The sequence below is a fragment of the Crocuta crocuta genome, unplaced genomic scaffold (genome assembly GCF_008692635.1).
Source record: "Crocuta crocuta isolate KB4526 unplaced genomic scaffold, BGI_CrCroc_1.0 scaffold113, whole genome shotgun sequence".
Lineage (NCBI taxonomy): Eukaryota > Metazoa > Chordata > Mammalia > Carnivora > Hyaenidae > Crocuta > Crocuta crocuta.
This window is the reverse complement of record NW_027530368.1, coordinates 5,274,710-5,296,445: the sequence shown is the minus strand read 5'-3', so window position 1 is coordinate 5,296,445 and position 21,736 is coordinate 5,274,710. Positions and strand designations below refer to the sequence as shown.

The window sequence follows — 21,736 nt, the reverse complement described above, 5'->3', positions numbered from 1 at the left end:
TGGCAGGCGTCTGCTGTGGGGTGGGTGGAGCCTGTGGCTGCTTGGGCTGAGACTGCGGTAGAGGCTGGCTGGGTTGGGGCTGGGTTTTGGGCTGGGGAACACTGGCTAAAAGGCCAGGCTGATTGCTGGATCCTGTAATGAGAATAAACCCCGTATCAAGGCCCAAAACTCTTCCAGATGAAAACAGCCTGCTTTCTCTCTTGTCAGAGCAATAAAGAGGGGGGTGATAAGTGGACCGACAGCCCCAAGATCCATGTGCTCCTGTCTTTACGCTTCTTGTTAAACTATGTGCTTCATATTTTTCAGAACAAGGTTCAGTAAGATGCTACTGTACACAAACGTGATCTTTGCACTTACTGTCATGCATTCTTTGGTGTTTTACATATAAGTTATGCAACCCCAGTCTAGATGCCTGGCTATAAGTAGATAACTACCAAATTCATCAAAAGCAGCTTCCTAATAGGGAAGTGATGACTAAGTTCAGTTACTTGATAATTTGGATCCTCTACACTAAGTTATCTTATTAGAACCAGAATACCAAAACATGGAGTGGTAACAGACACTTTAAGAGACAGAGCATTAAAGAAACAATTCCTTTGTGTCACCAAGAGGAGAGAGCCTTGTTTCTTTAAAAGCAAAGAGAAAAATATGAAATAAAAAGGAAGGCATGGGATGAATGGGCCAAGCCACAAAATCAGGACCAAGACTAGAAAAAAGGGGTTATCAGGCTTCAGTGGTCTTGGAGGTCCCCCACAAAATTCAGTGAGATGACTACCCTTTTGACAGCCACTTGCCATATAATTTCAATGGGAGTTCACCTCCTGTTCCTCAAGCCAAACCATTATTTCTTATGTGCCTCTGAATTCTATTCCTGAAGTAAAAGTAGACTTTCCAAGACTTGTGTAACGTCCAGGGTAACAAAGAGGTAAACCAAATTTCAAACCAACCTAGTTACTGACCTGTGGCCTGGGGTGGGGGCTGAACTGTGGCCCTCTTTCGAGGTGTCAGAGCTGGCTGGATGGGAAGGATTCCTGGGTTTGGCTGAGTCTGCCCAGCCTTAGGCCTCTGACGAGGTGCAATTGAAGTCTCTGTTGTGGGAATGGGATCTGTCAGTCTAGGAAAGGAAGAGGGGAAAACAGATTCACATTAAAGTGTGGAAAGTGAGGGAGGGGTAGGCAGAGTACTTGATAGATTGGCTTTCCCTTCCACACCCATCCAAACCTTCCAGATCTGTTTAATCGACATCTGCCAAAGGGTGTTCCACAGGACGTTATGTGTTATAAGATGTTATGAAAAAAGACTTGGTGGGAAATAAGTTTTAACACACTGTTCAAAATACACCAAGCAGATTTCTTTCCAGCAGGACTTTTCACGTGTGCATGTGCATGGAGAACTCTGAAGACAGCAACTATATAGAATGCAATGTTTCTCTAGCTAATCCAACCTTGGGACCCTTCCACCTAATACCTCCTAGGATTTCCCAGAATATACTTTGGGTGATGATGGAAAGGGGTTTGAGGCAGGTTGTTCTCAAAGGGAACTCAAACCTGGTTAGAAATAGTTATCAAAATAGTCTCTCTATAATAAAAAGCATGTAAATGAGTGAATCCAATAAGGCAACTAAAAGGAACAAGTAAATGATTTAAGATAAATGATTTGGAGAATATGACACGTACCTATTTCCTCCAATACACATGTTCCCCTTTTTCCCAGGATAATAAAATTTTTAGCTGTTGTACACCTTAAATTTATACAAGGTTATATGTCAAATATATTTCAATTAAAAACTTTTTTAGCTGGGCACTGGACCACCCAGAGTAAAAATCACATTGGCCAGCATCTCTTATAATCAGGTGTGGCCAGTGTGTCTAAGTTTTGGTCTTACATAGGAAAGCAGATTGTTATATGGTAATTTCTAGAAACCTCAAGAAATAACGAGTGTATGCCATCTGTCTCCCTTCTTCTTTGGCTATTCCTTCATCCTGTTGCTTGGAACAGGGATGCTACCATCTTGGTCCATGAGGTCATGGGCACCTCCAGACTTTGTTCACTTTAAAGAAAAGATAAATATCTATCTTATACGAGCCACTATCATTTTGGACTTTGTTTAACTCACAGCCAAATCTAATCCAAACTAATATGAGGAGGACTGCTGTATGGTCTACCTGCTCCTTGTGATGGTGCTAAAGTTTAGACGGTAACTTCCATTCACTTAGAGCAGTCCAGGCAGCTGGCTACTACCTAACTCAGATCACAGTAGTTGTCTTTTTTTTTTTTTAAACATACTTTAAATTAAAAGCATTTTAATTTTATCTTTTTAATTTTTTTAATGTTTATTTATTTTTGAGAGAGAGAGCGTGAACAGGGGAGGGGCAGAGAGAGGGAGACACAGAATCCAAAGCAGGCTCCAGGCTCTGAGCTGTCAGTACAGAGCCTGATGTGGGGCTCGAACCCATGAACTGCCAGATCATGACCTGAGGCGAAGTTGGATGCTTAACTGACTGAGCCACCCAGGTGCAAATTTTTATTTGAGAGAGAGAGCACGAGCAGGGAAGAGGGGCAGAGAGAGAGAGAGAGAGAGAAAGAGAGAGAAGAGAGAGAGAATCTCAAGCAGGCTCCACGCCCAGGACAGAGCCCAAAGCAGGGCTCAATCCCACAACCCTGGGATCATTACCTGAGCCAAAATCCAGTCTCAGGATGTTCAATCAACTAAGCCACCCAGGTACACCAGAGTACTTATCTTTTCAAAAAGCATTTTAGAGTATAACTAAAGTTAAGGCCAAAATAAACAAGCTTCATGAATATTTTCAAAATATGTCTGGCACAGCCTCCATGAAATGCAAAGTAGGAAGTAAAGCAGCTGGCCCCATGTCCATCCCTAAGACATATTTCCATTGTGGACCCTGAGGCTTTCCTCGGAAATCCTACAGAAGGATGTTCTTGTGTGGGGTAGAGAACTGAAAATATAAAAGCTATCTTATTTAAGGAGGCTGTAGCCTGGGGAAGGTAAGTAGGAAGGAAAACGGGACAGATGTTGGAGAAGAGGAAAAAGGTGTAAGAAAAATGCAGCTAAGGGTGAGAAAGTCAAACAGATTTCTATAGAAACCAAATGCCAAGAACCTCCACACTGGATGGATTTCTCTTAAGGCTAACATCCTAGAAATAAAGGGATTTGGAGTCAAACAAAACTATATTTGAGGTCAGCTCCTCACCAATTGTGCAATAAGAGGTATGTCATTTACCTCTTCGTGCCTTGGGTCCCTTATGTGTAAAATGGTGAAAATAATACATCATGAGGCAGATGTGAATATCAAGTGCATCAATGACTGTGAAACTGTTCTTGTCAACCGTGGAGTGCTCAAAATGTTAGCCTGCATGAACTTCAATATGCTGTGAAAAAACACAGACCCTGAGGCTTGGAGCTCTGGCTCCACATTGTCCCATCTATGTGCGTGTGGATGAATCACTTAGTGTACAGAGCAGAGTATGGATGCTGAGGTTCTGGGTTTCTTCCTAACCGCATATTGATTAACTGCCTTGGGCAACTTATAATTCTGAGTCTGTTTCCTCATCTGTGAAGTGAGAACAAGAACAATGACTCATAGATTCATTTCAAGGAAAATAAAGGTGTGTTACTTATATAAAGAACTTAGTATGGTCTGGGACACATGATGCCTCAGTGAAGAGCGGTTACTTCAAAACTAGAGTTAGAAAGAAAAACTCACCTCTCAGGACTGGGAAGTAAATATGAGAACACAAATGAAATCATTATAAATTATAGATAGCCCAAATCTCTTGGCTGTAAGGTCTGTGTATTCTCACAGCATTACTGAATCCATACAAATTAACAGCCTGGGCACTCTACAGTTTATAGAGCAGTTTTACGGGGTGGATGCTCACATCTGCCTTATGATGCAGGTATTATTTTCTCCATTTTACACTCAGAGCACCACTCAAATGGTAGGATACTGTCACTGTTATAAATGTGTAGGCTTTGCGGGAATGGATCCTTGCTTAGACTCAGTGCCCACCATACTGGGGCCTGGTGCAATATGTCCATAAACCCAAATGCTCAGCTAATGAAATCAGCCCCAAAAGCAATTTCCAGAGGCAAGCATGGCAGACTTAGGTAAGAAACAGACTACAAAGTAACAGCATGGATATAGTTTGCTATGTTTGTTAAAAAGAATTATTTTAGAGCCACATCAGAATTTATATTTATTCTGTAAATATTTAAGAATGTTTTAAAATGTAGAAATTATTTTACTGTTCTATGAAAATTCACATATTCCCATCTAAGGTATGTCATTGATAGTTTGTTGGTAATGTTTCCTTGGCACAGGAACATGATAGAATAAAGAGGTATAAAACATCTCCTTGACCAACCTCAGAATTTGCTGTCTGGGAGCATAGCAAGCCATTAGGATGTGCCCTGTAGACCTTCAACATGTAACGGTGCAAAGGGCACGTGCCCCAACTGCTGTGCTCCCAAAATCCACTGCCATGTTCTCTCCGAGGTCATGCTTCCCACAGGCTGCTGTCAGCCTTAACATCCCAGTCACAGGGATATTAAAGTAGGCCTGTTCCTGGGACACAGGGGCTCCGCCGGTAGACTTTGGCTTGAGGACTCCTAGACACCTTTGGTGAACTTTCCTTAAATTATGTGGCTGTTTCTAGGTCACTTCCACCCAATATTCCTTCCTCTCTCTGGTTTAGATTTCCATTGTCTTCTGATGGGTCTCCCAGCCCTCTCTGGCTCCGTCCCTAATTTCTCTCACAGCCAAATAAAATCCGAGCTTGTCCAATCCTCTCTTGGTATCTGTTTCTTTTCTTTCTTTTTTTTTTTTTTTTAATATTCTATTTATTTTTGAGAGACAGAGATAGAGACAGCATGAGCAGGGGAGGGTCAGAGAGAGAGGGAGACACAGAATCTGAAGCAGGCTCCAGGCTCTGAGCTAGCTGTTAGCACAGAGCCTGATGCGGGGCTCGAACCCACAAACCATGAAATCATGACCTGAGCTGAAGTCGGACACGTTTCCAACTGAGCCACCCAGGCGCCCCATTTGGTATCTGTTTCTTCAAAGACCCCACACTCCATGGTATGTGATTAGCTAAGATCCACAAGCTCTTCTGCTGTTCATGCAGTCAGTGCCTTGACCTGCACTCTCCTGATGTGGCCAGAGCCACAGGAAGTAAGAACCAAGGGGAGATGTAGGACTAGGTGGGTGGACCAGGCTACACGAAGGCCAGGACGCACGTCTAGGACCCTCTGGTACTAGCAATATTTAAAGTCTGCTGTTGCCTCATCTCTGAATGCCCCTGTGCCTCTTCATACGCAAAAGAAACAGCTGCAGAGTTCTTGATTCTCTTTCAAATGTGTTTCACTATGTTCCTCCTTGCACTCCCACAGAACAGTTTCTGCCTAGAAGAGAGCTTGCCCTCTAGCTCTGCGTGGTGGCGGCGTAATGATCATGAGGCACCCTCTCCTGCCACTATGGCAGCTGGCACAGGACATGCGCACACTCAGGCAGGCACTTCTTACCTGGCCTTTGGCTGGGTCTTTTTTGCAGCTGCCTCACTGGCTTTCACTGGTTCAGGAAGCTTTGCAGGAATGGGAGAGTTCTAGAGAATTGAAAGGAAACCAAAAAAGGACATTACAGATTTCTTTGTGAAAGGATAACCAGCGTGACCGGGCCAATGGAAATACATGTTGGGGTCTCCCAGAGGGACCTCCAGACCCTGATGTCTACTAGAAGTAAGGGAAGTCAACCAAAGGTAGATCCCACCAGACTCAGCCCCACTCAGGGAGGCAGCATATCAGAGAAGAGGACAGAGTAGCCTGTGTGCAGGGCACTCCATCCCTGCCTCCTCCCAACCTTCCAGACCCTTCACTTCCTATAGCACAGCTTAGAGGTGTGTTAAGAAAGGAATGGGAAAGAGATGTCTGTAACCTGTATGACCATTCAAGCTATCCGCTAGACCTTGGAGAAGTTAGCAATAAGCATCAGCACACCTAGCAGGGGTGCATTCCATCTTCTAGCATTCAAGCTGGGAGAAAACCACAGCTACGACCTGTCTGGTTGCTAAGCCAGTGCCTCCCACAGCGCGTGAGGCACCCCTCAATCCACAAGGCCAGCAGAACTCCTCCCACCTGGATTCTGTGCTGGCCACCTAACACTGGCTCCTGAGGGAGTCCTACTGTCCCCGACCACAGGACATTTGCTTAGCACTGCTGAGTGAGAACCAAATGGCTTGAGACCTGTGAAGCTGACTTTTTTTTTTTTTTCAAATGTTTATTTATTTGAGAGAAAGAGAGAGACAGAGTGTGAGCAGGGGAGGGGTAAAGTCCATATTTAGGCTTTTAGGAGGGGCGTCCCATTTCCTTCATGTTTCCAGGTGGGGAGAATTTCTGCTAGACTATCTCTCCTTGCTTCTCTTCCATTCCCCAAACATCCCTCTCCCAAGGGAGAAGGGTAACTTATTTGATTGATAGGACTGGGGGGGGAAACTTGAGCTTGCCTGGTTCACCCGTGTCCTCCCTCCATTAGGGGAGAGCCTTCTCTCTGGAATGAGGCACTCCCGGCTCAGTCATGTGGATCTAATGTTAGGGAGCCTGACTGGTCAAGCTATGTTCTCTGACTCAATCTTATCAGTAATAAAGCCAATATTCTGAGTTCCATCTGGATGATTCCCACATCTGATTCCAAATGTGGGAGTGAAAGAGGAGTGTTATTTATTAGCACCCTCAAGCCCCAACAGTGACATCAAAATTTCATTATTGGGAAAATTGAGAAGACAATTTCAGATTAGAACTTATTTATTATGGCATCCAGTAGTAAAATGGTCAAGGGAGCTGGATCACACCATGACATGAAAAATATGCTAAGACCATAAAAAGGGTGTTTGCAAGCACTGTACTCTGAAAGCTGCTGTGAGCAGAGTTTAGGATTACTAAGTGTAGAATACATTCCTATGGCCTGATGTGTGTGTGGAGGGTGGCAGAAAAAGAGTGTGAGTTATAGGTGGCAGGCAGCAAAAGCAGAATCAAGAATGTTCTGCTGCAATAAAGAAGAAAAGGGACAAGGGGGCTTATGTTCTTATAGGTAGTACTGCCTCAGGAAAGCAGCCTGCCTTACCACTCACTGCTAGGTAAATACAATAGGCACTTGGATCTTAGTGAACTGTGGAAGTTGACAAGACAATGAGTTGGGCAATCTTCATCCAAAGTGCTCAACTGAATCCCTAGGGAACTTTTTGTTTGGTATAATTGTCTTAGTTTAATAATTAAATTCTATAGGAAAACTAGTTTCTCTTTATAGTAATTGCTTCTTACTTAGCTTTGCCTGAACACCCTCTATCAGATAAAACAAGGGATATCTATAGTCATTTAACAGCTGGTTAACACCTCAGGAATTTTAAATGACAATTTGATCATGTTTACTTTCCCTTAAAAGCATCTTTCACATACCTGTACATTAGGAATTGGGCATTCTTTCTTGAGTAGTTTGAATGAGAAGTAAGACACCTGGTAAATATCCGGCCTTTTGTCAGGGTCTGGTTCCAACATATACCCTAAGAAAAACATATGTGAATTTACTTAATAATATTCTAATATTTATTACATTACCTAGGAAGCATAATTTCTGTTACTAAATGTTATTTTCATTTTTATTTCTCATAAAAGTCAGACGGTATAATTAGCTCTTTTCCTCCCCTCTCAGAAATGGAAGCTATAACTTCCTAACATTTGTAATATCCACAAAAAAGTAACAAAGTTTCTGAATGATAACAAAGATACTTGAAGTTCACATTCTGTGACTTGTACAAGAAGGACTCAGGGAAGCTCTCAATATGAAAGTTACCACCTTCATATTCTGATACCTAGAAAGTTACTGGGTCTTGCTTCTGGCTTCCTAAATTCATAATATCTTGCTAAACAAATGATTATCCTTGATAATTATAATCAAAACTCATTTTTTTCACTTTTTCTTCCTCTTCTTCTTCTTTTTTTTTTTTTTAGTAATCTCAACTCCCAATGGGGGACAAGAACTCACAATCCTGAGATCAAGAGTCTCATGTTCCACCGAATGAGCCAGTCAGGTGCCCCTCAAAACTCAAAATTTAAGAACCAATTTCTATTCCTTTGTTGGGGATATAAGCTGGTTTCTATTCCAAAAGAAATTACAAAATAATAAATACATCTCTAATTTTATATGATCTACAGAACACTTGTTTATTTCCATGTCCTTTAAGCTGCTGCCCTTTCTGAAGCTGGAAAAATCCCCAGGAAAAAAATCTATGTGAAGACACACGTACAGACACATGCATACACACCAACAACAATGCAAGGCAATTTACTGTTTAAGGAACCAAATGAATGGTTTGAACACTAAGTGCAGGCAAAACTGATGAGGCTGCAGTCTTGTGGAAGACTTGCAGAAGAAGCAGGGTTTGGGCTGGGCCTTGAAGGCAGGAAAGAGTTTAGTCAGTCAGGGGAAAGAAGGGAAAAAGATATTCTTGATGAGAGAACAGTCTGGACAAAAATGGGCTTGGAGAAAGGCAAGAGTGGCCTGTTATGAGGAAATACAGGTGCCAGAAGGACAGAACAGAGATTTCCTTAACACAGGGAAATAAGGCTGGGTGGCTGAGTGGGTGGAACCAGAGTATGAAGGGTCTAAAATGCCAACCTGAGAAGCTGGGCCCTACTGTGGGACCACTGGCAAACGATGACGTTTATTAACAGGGACGTGACAGGGTGGCATTCAGTAAGACTGATCTCATGGTGAAGCAGTGCTCGGCTGACTGAGAGAGGAAAGAGACTGCTGGCCAGGCCACCAGAACAGGCATGAGCTGGCCAAGTCTCTATATACTGTGGCGACAGTGATGAGAACAGAGGATGGGATGGAACCAGGAGAGACTCCAGAGAAAGAATGCTGCTTAGAAAATGGCTGACTCTTCACCTTGTCTTATGAGCCAGATCCAAACCCTAAACTTCAGTTATCCAGGCTTGAATGGTGACACCACTGATAGAAACTGAAAAGAGAGGGGAACTGTGTATTGGGAGTAAATGGGCAATCACAATAAATTTTAGAACTGTGACTTTAGGGGGACCATGGAATCTTCAAATAGTTTGTAAACTGAAATAGGTTTGGGAACAATGTCAGTGTTACAGACATTCATAAAGACTTGCTTTTCCCATATGAACTTGCAGTACAATTGTGAAAAAGAATATGTATTACAAAAATATCCTACCATTCTAGCATCAAATTTGGCCATTTTCTTACCTATGTCCTTTAACCTTCTCTTACAAAGCTGCAATTCTAGAACAGTAGTCCCTCCTTATCCACAGGGGACACGTACCAAGACCTCCAGGGAATGCCTGAAGCTGCGGAGAGTACTGAATCCTATATATACTATGTTTTGTCTTCTACACACATACCTATGATAAGCTCATTTTATAAGTTAGGTACAGCCAGAGATTAACAACAATAATAAAATAGAGCAATTATAACAATATGCTGCAATAAAAGTTATGTGGATGTGGTCTCGCTCAAAACATCTCATGATACCGTACACACCCTTCTTGTGATAATGTGAGAACACAACATGCCTACGTGATGAGATGACATGAGGTGAATGACGCAGGCACAGTGACGTGTTGTTAGGCTACCAGTGACCTTTCTGACTACACGTCAGAAAAAGGTTCATCTGCTTCCCACTGTGGTCAATTGTGGGTAACTACAACTGTGGAAAGCCAAACCACAGATAAGGAGGGACTACTCGAGTGCTTTACCTCTGAAAACAATTCAACAACTACTAAATGCCATAGTCCATTTCTTTAAATGCCCTCCCCCTCCCTTTTTTGGTTAAACAGAAGAAGTTGACTGATAAAATTGGCACAGTGGAATAGGTAGTCAACTAAAAGCTGTAACTATGTTACCTTGGGTAAGTTACCTGTACTGTCTGAGCCTCGGTTTCCTCATTTGTATAACGGGGATAACTGTACTTACTACATAAGATTTTAAGAATTAAATAAGGTACAAGTAGGCCCTTAACAAATATCAGATGTTCCACCCCACATGTGCTTCTGTTTTCTTCAGTACGGCCCCACCCAGGACCCAAACTGGATCACTCAAGATTTATAAACCATAATGGTTAAAATTTAGATGCTGAATACTTTGACCAATGCAAAAAGATGACAAAATATTTCTGTTTCACATTTGAGCACAAGGGCTTGTGCAAAGATTGCTTATTCTGCCATCTGGTTAATGAATTAGTACATATGCTTGCTGTGACAATGCAAAAGAGTGGGGAATCTTAAAAAACATTTTAAACAAAGCAGTGAGCTTAAATGCTTGTTATCAAAATCCAGGGATTAACCTAAAGAGAGGAAAAAAACCTAGTTCCACAGAGTTATACAGTCTTAATTATGTATTCACTCCAGCCAACGCACAGCAATCATTTCAATTTGAGTTGCTTCCAGTTTTGCAGAGATGAATTTCTTATCACTTGATAGGAGTCAGCTGGACTCTTTCATACTGACTGCAAGAGAACAGAGCCGTACTGTACTGCTCAAAGCACTGTTAGGATTTCTGCTCAAGCCTAAGAGATTTTAGATTTCTAGCAAAAAAACCTATCCCTCTAACTAGACACTGTGGTATGATCTTTGAGTGGCCAACTATTATCGACTGATTTATCTTTGCATCCAACCCATCACTCCTGGGATCTAATCCCGTTGTCCTCCAGTTCATTCCCAGAGATTGGAGATAAAAATATGAAGCCAGAAACTCGAGATACTTACTAATTAGGCAGTGCATGTCTTGGGAATATCGAGAGTTATCAGGAATTGTGAAGTTTCCATCACAAATTGCCACCTGACTCTCTCCAAATGGCAAAGTGAAGTAGCATAATTTATACAACAAACATCCCAGAGCCTAAAAAAAATAAATAAATAAAGCAGATTGCTACGAGTCGTTTATGTACCATAACTGCAGATGGGTCTACTGAGACATACTGGCATCATCCACATTTACTAGCAGATACAAAACCTCAGTACTTTTAACCTATTAGAAACTTGAACTTGGAACTCAGCACCACTAGTTAGCTGCTGAGTTCCAATATTTCTACCAGCATTACCAAGTTGTGCTCCAACAAAGAACAAGTATTTCAGTTATTTTGCTCTTAGGAACTAGTAACACATATATGAAAACCACCTAAATAGTGGGCAGGTCACCTGAATAATTTTCACAGAGCTCTAAAATAATTTCCTTTGACACGCTTCACAGAGCAGTGGCTGGTCACCCCAAGAATAACTCTGAGAGATAAGGAGACAGTGATACGGTCCAGTGGCCACTCCTGCTATGGCACTGTCTGGAGTAGACTTGGGAATTTACAGTCAAGACTGCTGGTATCTGAGATGTGGATAGGTTAGTTGACACCTACCCAAATGTCTGCCTTCGTAGTGATGATTTTGCCACTGTACAGGTTGACCATTTCTGGTGCTCGATAGGACAGCGTTGTGTATCTACAATCAAGAGATTTGTTTTTTGTTAAATATGTCAATGCTATCATTAAAAACCAGGGGTAGCAGAAATACTTTTTAAATACATTTATATTAATAAAGTCTAGTTCCCTGGGAGTGATCTGCAGAAGACAGTATGAAATATTAGTGCAGATAAAATGAAAAGCTGTCCTTGGTACACACCCGTGGACCTTTAGAATCAGTCCTTCTATCTGAGAGCGTGTGGAGACCCAGACACTAAGGCACTTAAATAAACTCTAAAAGCAACTTCTCGTATCCGCAAATGAAAAACTCTTCTCCTGCAAATCCTTATTGTTTGATACTATGTCTTGCTGGTTTGTTTTTAAAAATAGCAATTCCCTTAAGCGTGGCTCAACGCAGATGTGTAATACCAGTTGAGACACTGCAGAATAGCAGAAAGAATACCCTGGCTGCGGTGGGAGGCGGACGAATCTCTGCTGCTGCAAGAGGAATGAAGCAACAGTTTTCCTCTTATCTCTGGCTCAAGGAAAGAGTAGCATAAGCTCCGCTTCAAAGTGAGTGTCTTGGTGTGGTCAAGCATGGGTCTTATACTGCTTGAGTCTCTAAAGTCCAGAGGACACCATGCTTTAGGTGTCCACCAGTGCCTTGGACCAGAAGTCTTCCTGCCCTAGGCTTGGCTGCCAAGAGTGGGGCAGGAAAGGAGACTAAGGATCAGGATATAGGTGTGCATACTAGACTGCTGGCTTATTAGTAGTTATTAGAGTTATTAATGAGTATTGTGGCCTGTGAAAAATCTAACACTCCTGACAATAGGGGTAAATGGGTCAGGTTCTTAACTGGAGCCAGAAATCTAAAAGAAGCTTTTTCTCATGGAAGTTAGTGATTCAGTATCTGTAGAGACTTCACATTCCTACTTACCATTAATTCTACCAGATTGGTGAGCTCCTTAGGAGCAAGAAGGCATACACAGCAATGCAGGGTTTGGTGAAAAGCAGTTCCAACTGACTGATAATGTCTCAGTTGTTGGGATTCACTTAAAAACATCACAGTACCTTTATGGTTTGTGTACCATTCTGCTTTTTAACAGCTGGGTGACATAAGTCAAAATACCTATGTATATAGTCACCACTGGTCCATTGATAAAGTGCTGTACGATTCCTTCATTTAACTCTATTGATCAATGCTTGGAAACCCCTTCCACATCCTCCCCTTAAAATCAAACAAGCCGACTGCCAACATGATGCTCTGAGACAAGGGGCACCATGACTAGCACCATGGTCTTCCCACCCTGACCTTCTCATCCAGAAGCTGAAAGTCATGTTGCTGATCTGGTAATGGATGAAACTCCAAGAAAAGAGGAAAGGCTTACTTCTTAATCTCATCTTCTACTGCATTGACTCCCTCAGTTTGCGGATTCTGAAATTTGTTGGTGGCGCTTCCAAAGTCGCACAGGACGTAGTGGCCTCGGTCATGCAAGAGGATATTTTCAACCTGAAAAACATTCCCCAGCCACTCAATCCAAGATATTATTTAGTAATGCATACGAAAATTTGGTTCTAGTCACATAAATAAAATATTCTATTTCTGACAATCCCATTAATAAGCACAGGAAAGTTCTTCACCTCCAAGTATTTTGCCAGGGGTCATCCCAAGTGAACAAAAAGAAAAGCACAGTAACAGGGTAAAATGAGGGTAGAGGGGGCAAAGAGAGGAAATTCTACAATGGGGAAACAAGAGTCCCATTCACCTAGATTTCCAGGCACACTCTCACCTCAGCAGAAACAGTCCTAATACTTTCAAGTCTCTGTATTTTTTTTCTCATGCTCTTCTCTCAATCTAGAATGCTCTCTATGACCCTCAGCCCTTACTCAACACTCAATATCCATTCATCCTCCAAATTCCAGTTCAGATGCCACCTCTTCTTTGAGGCCTTCCTCAAGTACTCACTCAATGTCATTCTTTCCCCTCAGTCCTTCAGTCCTTCATTCTTCCTGACGTCTGTGATTTCACTTGAGCCTTATGCATGCATATACTAGTTTCTTTACTACAAGACGTTAGGATTTCCAGAATTAATAAGCATTGCTGTATTTTAATTACTTCTCAAAGCGATTAAAGGCCTGTGGGCAAATGTCCAGTTTTCCTGTTGAAGTATTAACTTGCCTTTTTATAGATGAATTCTTTGGACAGTGAGTTAACAGTTCCAGGTAGAAGGGAACTTACAAAGATCAGAATCTACAGAAATCTCTGGTATCAAAGGAGTATGCCAGTGCAAGAATAACTCCAAAAGAGTGGGCACTTCTGTACTCAGGATGTATGGAGTCATTTTTGGCCTAGGTGAACTGAGTTGACTGGTATGTTGGAGGACAGACCTGGCTATGTGTGGGCAGTAAAATGGCAGCCACAAAATCTTGTTAGGCCAGTAAGTCTGTAGTCTCCATTGTCTTTTGTCTTCAGCCTTCCAAAGACTGATCACCTTTGGAAAACAAAGGCCAGAGTCCACTATACGCTCCCTAAAGACAAGCACCATCTCTTCAACGTATTTGTAGCCTTTTCTACCAGTGCCTAACATAGTACTTGGTACAGAAAATGTTGGTTGAGTGGAATAAGTTAAAAAACAGGAATGCATTTAATACTGTGCTTGTGTGTGTGTGTCTGTCAGAAGCAAGATAGGACCCATCAAATACGCAGACCCTACTACTGCTATTGGTTCTTTAAAAAAAAAAAAGAAAGAACGAAAGAAAAAATCTGCTCAGTTGTCATGGTCTCTTTTTCCAATACTTGTTTCTACCTACACTTGCTTTAATTCTTCTAAAAATTACATTATGTATTTTATTTTATTTATTTATTTATTTTTTTATTTCTAGTAGAGATAGAGAGAGAGTGTGAGCAGGGGAGGGTCAGAGAGAGAGGGAGTCACAGACTGAAACAGGCTCCAGGCTCTGAGCTGGCAGTCAGCACAGAGCCCGATGCAGGGCTTGAACACACGAACCGCAAGATCATGACCTAAGCGAAAGTCGGACGCTTAACCGACTAAGCCACCCAGGCGCCCCTACATTATGTATTTTAAAAATGTTTATGGTCTGTACCTGCTAAATCTAATACCTAAAGTCTTTGCGGCAAACTGATTCTTGTATTTATTGTCTTTTACTCCTACTGAGTCTCACTAGAGGTATTGTTATGAGGGCTTTTGTTACTGTTGTTCTTAACTCATGTTCCTCAGAATTCATCTGTGGGAAGCCTATGAGGCCTGAGTTTAAAGTCTGTTGTTCTTCCAGAAAGGATATGCTTTTGCACCTGGGGCATTACTAACCTACAATCACTTTAACCTAGAATTCTGACCTTGGATTTTTAGTCACATAAGGCAGTGTGAACTATGGCTATCACCTCTCGTGAATAGGCTCTTGTTCTCCAGAGACAAGGCTAAGGCAAGCAAATGTGTCTACCGCCTACAGCTTTTCAAAAGCTCCTCAGTTTAACCTATTTACACAAAGTGAAACAGTCAAGCTATCCTGAACATATAACGCGCTTTCGGAATCGAAAATAATTTCGATAAAGCAATACTAATATTTCAAATCTACCTTAGAGGTTATAAACAGAACAGCTACCAATTTCTGAGCTTTTACTATTGTGAGTACTATTTTACTCAGTTACATGATTTATCCTCATAATAATATAATAATACCCCTGTTTTACAGATGTGGAGAGTGAGGCTCACAGTGATGAAGCTGGAAAGTAAACCAGAAAATTTACCTCTAGAGAAAGACAGGTAATTACCTTTCTGCCAGGGTAGGAAGCAAATGAACCACTCAAGGTTCCCACCCATAGTATCCTCCAACTATGGTGGGTGTGGTGACTATACTTGCCCAGTGTACTGGATACAAGCTTAAGGACAGGGCTGCCTTGGTCCTTTGTGTTCACAAATGTCCCATAATAAGAATCTAGTCAATAAGAAACCAGGTGTCTACATGAAACGATGTTCAGCATCCCTCCTCATCAGGGAAATACAAATCAAAACCACACTGAGATACCACCTCACACCAGTCAGAGTGGCTAAAATGAGCAAATCAGAGAACTCTAGATGCTGGCGAGGATGTGGAGAAACGGGCACCCTCCTACACTGTTGGTGGGAATGTAAACTGGTACAGCCCATCTGGAAAACAGTGTGGAGGTTCCTCAGGAAACTAACAATAGAACTCCCCTATGACCCAGCAATAGCACTGCTAGGAATTTACCCAAGGGATACAGAAATGCTGATGCATAGGAGCACATGTACCCCAATGTTCATAGCAGCACTCTCCACAATAGCTAAAACATGGAAAGAGCCTAAGTGTCCATCAACAGATGAATGGATCAAGAAGATGTGGTTTATCTATACCATGGAATACTACATGGCAATGAGAAACAATGAAATCTGGCCATGTGTAGCAACATGGATGGACCTTGAGGGTGTTATGCTGAGCAAAATAAGTCAGGCAGAGAAGGACAAATATCATATGTTTGCACGTATAGGAGGATTAGGAGGAACTTGACTGAGGAACAAGGGGGAGAAGAAGGGCAGAAATGGTGGGGGAAAGGGAGAGAAGCAAACCATGAGAGACTCTTGAATGCTGACAAAAACTGAGGACTGATGGATGTGGGGGGAGGGGGGGATGGGCATGGAGGAGGACACTTGTGGGAATGAGCACTGAGTGTTATGTGGAAACTAATTTGACAATAAACTATTAAAAAAAAAAAAAGAAACCAGGTGTCTAATCACTAGCTATGCTGCTTTGCTCAATGTCTCGTAAGCATTCCCTGTATCGCCTGGTTTATCCTTTTACTCAATTGCTCATTCTCCACTTGTCAAATTGTAGCCATTCTTCAAGGCTTTGCACAGGTCATAGATCCTCAGTAAAAGCTTCCATGGCCACCCTACAAAATCTGCAGAACTTACTGTCCGTAAGAGGGAGTCCCAAAGTGAGACCTTTGGGACAAATGGAGCCATGCCCATTGGTTACTTATCCTCTAGTCTATGGCTGCTTTTGATCTCCAAAGGCAAAGGTGAGTAGTTGCGACAGAGACTACATGGCTGACAAGCCTAAAATATTTACTATCTGGTCCTTTGCAGAAAAGTTTGCCAACCTCTGGTCTATAATTACACTATGCCTGTGTGTCTCCCGCAATACCCAGTCCAGTATTTTACATACACCAGATACCCTTCCATCCCTATTCACTATCCATTAGCAGCAACCTTGCTTCCTGGTCTCATGCAAAGCCACGCGTCTCCCATTATATGTGTGCAGTCCCTTCCCAAATTAGTTTCCATTCTAATGCTAGAATGTACAATCTAAAAAACTGTGAGGTTAACTCACATCAAAATACAAACAAAGTAGTTCCGAGGACCAAAATTACTGGATTGGGGGAGGGAGGAAAATCGAGTAGACAAAAGACAGAATAATGATGAGGCACAGAAGGGTTTTTGTTTTGTTTTTATCCCCCTCACCTAATGAACTCGGTTTGTATTTCTGGTTAGCTCCAGAGTGGCAGAACTCAGCAGTTGTGCCGTTATCAAACTTCCCATAAAGATAACGTTGTACAAAACGGTATTTGCAGAAAAAGCAGTTAAAAGGTAAGGGTGTGTACAAAAGTGGACCTAAAGCCAGAAATAGCAATGTAGGGGAAAGCCTTATCAATATCAAAGAAATGCTAATGCGTAAGAACCATAAGCCTTGCTCTTGGCCACTCTGCAGGTTTGCTGGGAGGATTGTGAGACTGCTTGGCAGCAGCCACCTCAGCAGCTGCCACACCCTCTGCGCCTTCTCAGTCTGTCCCCGTGACTTGGAACACCTGTGGAAACCTCCAAGATCAAGCTGGCCGCTGCCCTTCGTCACCACCAGCACTGCCATCAACAACACACAACACAGAGCCTAGTACGCAGCAACCACATTAGACTTGGGGGTCAGAAGATCTCAGGGACTATTTAGATGTCTGACCTTGGACAAACCTTTAAACCTCTTTGGGCTTGTTTCTCATCTGCAAAGTAAAGCTAATAATATTTCTATCGTGGTTGTTATAAAGCAAGTAAGAGAGTGTACGTGAAAGCAAACTAGAACTCTCCCTATATGAACTTAAGAAGTTATTACCACTTATTTCAGAGAAAGACACACACATTTGAACTACTATATGCCAAGCAGGTTCTAGGGGATAAGGTTATGAACAAATCCAGGTTCAGCTGCTCATGTTGCTTAGAGTCCAGAGGAAGAGAATAAGAAAGTAAGTATAATTGCCAGGTAGTGATAACTGTTATAAAAAAAAAGAAAAAAGAAAAAGAAAAAAAACACCCAACAGGTTAAATATATGTAAGAGGAAGAGGGATGCTATTGCAAATAGTACAGTTGGAAAGGTCACTGTCATGAGGTGAGCAGAGACCTGAATGAAGGGAGCAGCCATGGCCCCCCTGGGGGAGGGGCACTCCTAGAGGGCAGGAGCAGGCTCGAGGCATCTGAGGCACAGAAGCAGGCCACCTTGTCCTGGGCACTGGTGCTACAAAGGAAACTGAGGACATGGGACTGGACATACTAAGGGCTAGTGCCCTTGTGAATGTGGAGGCCGGCTACTGCTGGACCTTGGGGAAGTGAAGAACTTAGGTAAGTGAAACTCATAATAGAAGCAAAGGCAGAGGCAGGGATGACGACCATCACAATAGTATCAGCAACAGCACTCACTATGAGCCAGATGCTGCACCCTGCACTTTTACCTATAGGGTTTCAGGAAATTCTTACAAAGCCTTATTGTCCCCACATAAGAGATGAGAAAATGGAGTCCAGTTACTTCACATGCCTGAGGTCACTAGGCTGGTAGGGCAGGATGGGGCTGCCTGAGTGCTGAAGCTACACGCTCACCACTGCACCGATGTGCATTATGCCATTAAGGAACAAGGGCAGTTCACACTGGCGACCGTGAAGGGAGAAAGCGAGGGGACCAGAGCAGCTGATGGTGCAGACTGAGGAAGGCTGCTAAGGAGACACTCAGCAGATGAAAAGAGGTGTTTTAGGAAGGTTGACATGGTGAGAGAGGAGAAGAGAGAAAATGAGGGCAAATGCAATTGTTTAAAGGGGAAGCGACTAAGGCCAGGTCTAGAGCAGGGCCCAGAGGGATTAAGGCGGACACGGAAGGGAGAGAAGTAACTGGACATTCATATATCATCTTCTGGAAGCTCCAGAGAACTTTCCTAGTGATCTGCTTTTGGCAAAGTCCCTCAGGATGTAAGCCTTATGCTGGTGGCCACTGCTTACAATCCCACAGTCTTCCAGCTCTTGAGGGTTTAATGCTGCTGACTTTATTTCCCAACCCATTGGCTTAAGAGGGTTATTAAAGCTGTCACTCCCAAGCTCTGCTTACAGCTGTAGCTAAAATGTCTAGAAAGCCACCTCCTACTGACCCTTCATCTTGACATTATTCCAAACAGATATGGCATTTAGGCATTTCAATCACTAGAAATTTTGGAGGATTAGATAAACGTAGGTTTTCAAACCTGTGAGTCTAAAAATGGGACAAGAATCTTCATCCTATTGTACTTCATGAAATCAAAATCTCTTTTCTGACAAAAGAGGAGACATTCATGACTTCCTTAATCTGAATGCACTTTTAAAATCTTAACCCTTTCTTAGGTGCCTGGATAAACAGCATGGTATAACAGCAAAAACAAATAAACAAAAACCAAAATGGGAGGAGAAACCCTTGGCCTTTCTTCTAATTTGACCACAGAGTTAGCTGTGCAGGTCACAGCTTTTCTGGGCTGAGGCTTCCTCATTGGTAACAGGAGAGGGCTGGCTTCGGTGACCTTCCCAACTCTATGACCCCATGATCTGCAATAATCTCTTTCTTTCCTTAGAGAGATAAAAATTAAAACAAAAACAGGGAAATGATTAAAATGTTAAAATATTATATTTGAAGAAAGACCTCCAATGAAGAACAGAACTTCTGTAATGGTTATTTTTAGAACACAAGCTGCTTCAGGATAGGGACCGCTTTCAGGTTATTTCCTACACGTAATTTGAAAGAAAGACCACACACGTGGTAGGCAGAGAAAGGGGGGCTCTTCCTGGGTTCTGTGGGTGAACAAACAGACCGAGGGCAGCACTGGCTCAGCAAGGGGATCCACAGCTGGCCTGGCCTGTGCTCTTTTTCATGTCTTACTGACTTTAAAAAAAAAATTTTTTTTTTTTTTTAAATGTTTTATTTATTTCTAGGAGAGAGAGAGAGACAGCGTGAGCAAGGGAGGGTCAGAGTGAGAGGGAGTCACAGACTGAAACAGGCTCCAGGCTCTGAGCTGGCAGCCAGCACAGAGCCCGACGCGGGGCCCGAACCCACGAACCGCGAGATCATGACCCAAGCGAAAGTCGGACGCCCAACCGACTAAGCCACCCAGGTGCCCCAAAATGTCTTACTGACGTTTATTCAAGATGGTGCCTCCATCTTGAATACCAAATGTAAATCTGCTTCAAGAAGCAGCTAAAGATCAGCAACCGGCACTTCCTCTGGCCAACAGGAGAATAAAGAACTCCTTGGCTCTGGCTACTGCTACGAATGTAGTGGCCAGACGTGGAGCTCAGAGTGTCCAAGACTATGTGATGGCAAACAAGAGGTACACAGGGACTTTTCACTCAGGCCTTAGGAGGCTGGCAGTGCAGCAGACAAATGGACTGCCCAACAGGCACATATTAGTAGAAATCAATAAAATCTAATTTGCTAACAAAAGCATCTATATGGCACAGAGTGTAAGATATGAGGAGTTTGGGAAACCTTCAATCAAAACAACCAGGAGTCAATAACTACAATCAAAAGCCACAGGACTTTTCTGGAATAATCACAACTGAGGCCTCCTCCCAGGGGCCCCTATTTACATTCCCTATTTCCAAGGTAGAGGAGAAATGGAAATAAAGTCTTCTGAACCGCTCTTGGTAACCCAGCAGCATGCCTGATGGTCTTCACTACGGACTAAAACACAACTACAGAGCCCAACAGTGTGTTGCCAGCCCTCTGCTGACTCTCAGGAGGAGGGTCAAGGGCTACAGGGCTGAGGACAAGATGGGAACCAGCACAGCAGCCTCTCCTCCAATTCCGCTTTGCTCCACGTTCCTCTGCTAAAATATCTCATGGACCGTTCAGGGCAGCGAAGAAAGAGTCTGGGGCTCCCACTCCTGTCCTACTCCCTGTCCCCAGGTAGACCCTGAACTCTGTACTTCAGGATCCTGAAGTACACTCACCAACTGCCTCACAGCAGCACTGAGATGCCAGGAATGTGTCAATTAGGTAGGTATTATTTACAGGTATGAACTGATTCATCATTGAGGCCTCATTTAATCCAGTTAAAATAAAAGCAGAACATGGGATCAGCACTCCCTACAAGGGTACTCAGCGGCCCTCTCTGCCTCCTTCCTTTGCCCTCACCTTCACGCCCTGTCAGGTACTTACTGTGTCACAGGTGTGCCTGGAGATGGACACGCATGCTCTAAGGCCTCCTTGTCTCCTCTAGGTAGCCCTCGGGCTCTGGTCTCTGTCTGACATGTCCTTTGTCCTCTTTGTGACCACTTAAATCCCACAGGCCTGTAAAATCCCACTTTTCCAGAAGATCCCAACTTCCATTACCTGGTCCTACTATCTGCTCATACATTAAGCAGCTTGATAATTCTGCTGTTCATCTCTTTGTTCTACAAAGTTCTGTATTTCACCAGTCACTGCTTCAGGTCTAAACACGTGATTTGTTTCATTTATATCCTGTCACCAATACTTAGGCATCTTGGGAGTAGGAATCACATTACACCATGTTATCGTACCACCTCCACAGAATTATGTACTTGTACCATGCTAGGCTCGTATTATATACTGAAATGTATCCTTCCTCTTCTACTCAGAAAAAGGGCTGACTGTGGGTAGAGGGATACTGGAGAAGGCTTTCTAAGGCTTTTGAAGTTATGTACCTATCTTCCCTTGAGCTCACTGCTTTAGTACAGAAATGCCAGGAGGTATGTACCACTTTACACCAACTGGGATGGCTAAAATAAAAAAAGACAATAAGGGTTGGTGAGGATGTGGAAAAAACAGCACCCTCATATACTGCTGGTGGGATGTAAATGGCACAGCCGCTCTATAAAACAGTCTGGCAGTTCCTCAGGAAGTCAACCGTAGTTAACCACATGACCCAACAATTCCACCCCTCGGTATATGCTCAAGAGAACTGAAAATATGTAC

At 42.9% G+C, this 21,736-nt stretch overlaps 1 protein-coding gene across 8 annotated transcripts in view; it reads right to left on the bottom strand.

Moving 5' to 3' along the window:
* AAK1 (AP2 associated kinase 1) overlaps positions 1–21,736 on the bottom strand; it is a 167,469-nt gene that overhangs the window by 49,599 nt on the left and 96,134 nt on the right. For all 8 annotated transcript variants that reach the window (XM_077766362.1, XM_077766365.1, XM_077766364.1 and 5 more), the window contains exons 6-12: positions 12,873–12,994; positions 11,443–11,524; positions 10,802–10,934; positions 7,469–7,572; positions 5,543–5,622; positions 960–1,114; positions 8–132 (exon numbers count right to left, since the gene is read on the bottom strand). In XM_077766362.1, coding sequence (XP_077622488.1) covers positions 8–132; positions 960–1,114; positions 5,543–5,622; positions 7,469–7,572; positions 10,802–10,934; positions 11,443–11,524; positions 12,873–12,994 — 801 coding nt within the window. The remainder of the gene's footprint in view (positions 1–7; positions 133–959; positions 1,115–5,542; positions 5,623–7,468; positions 7,573–10,801; positions 10,935–11,442; positions 11,525–12,872; positions 12,995–21,736) is intronic.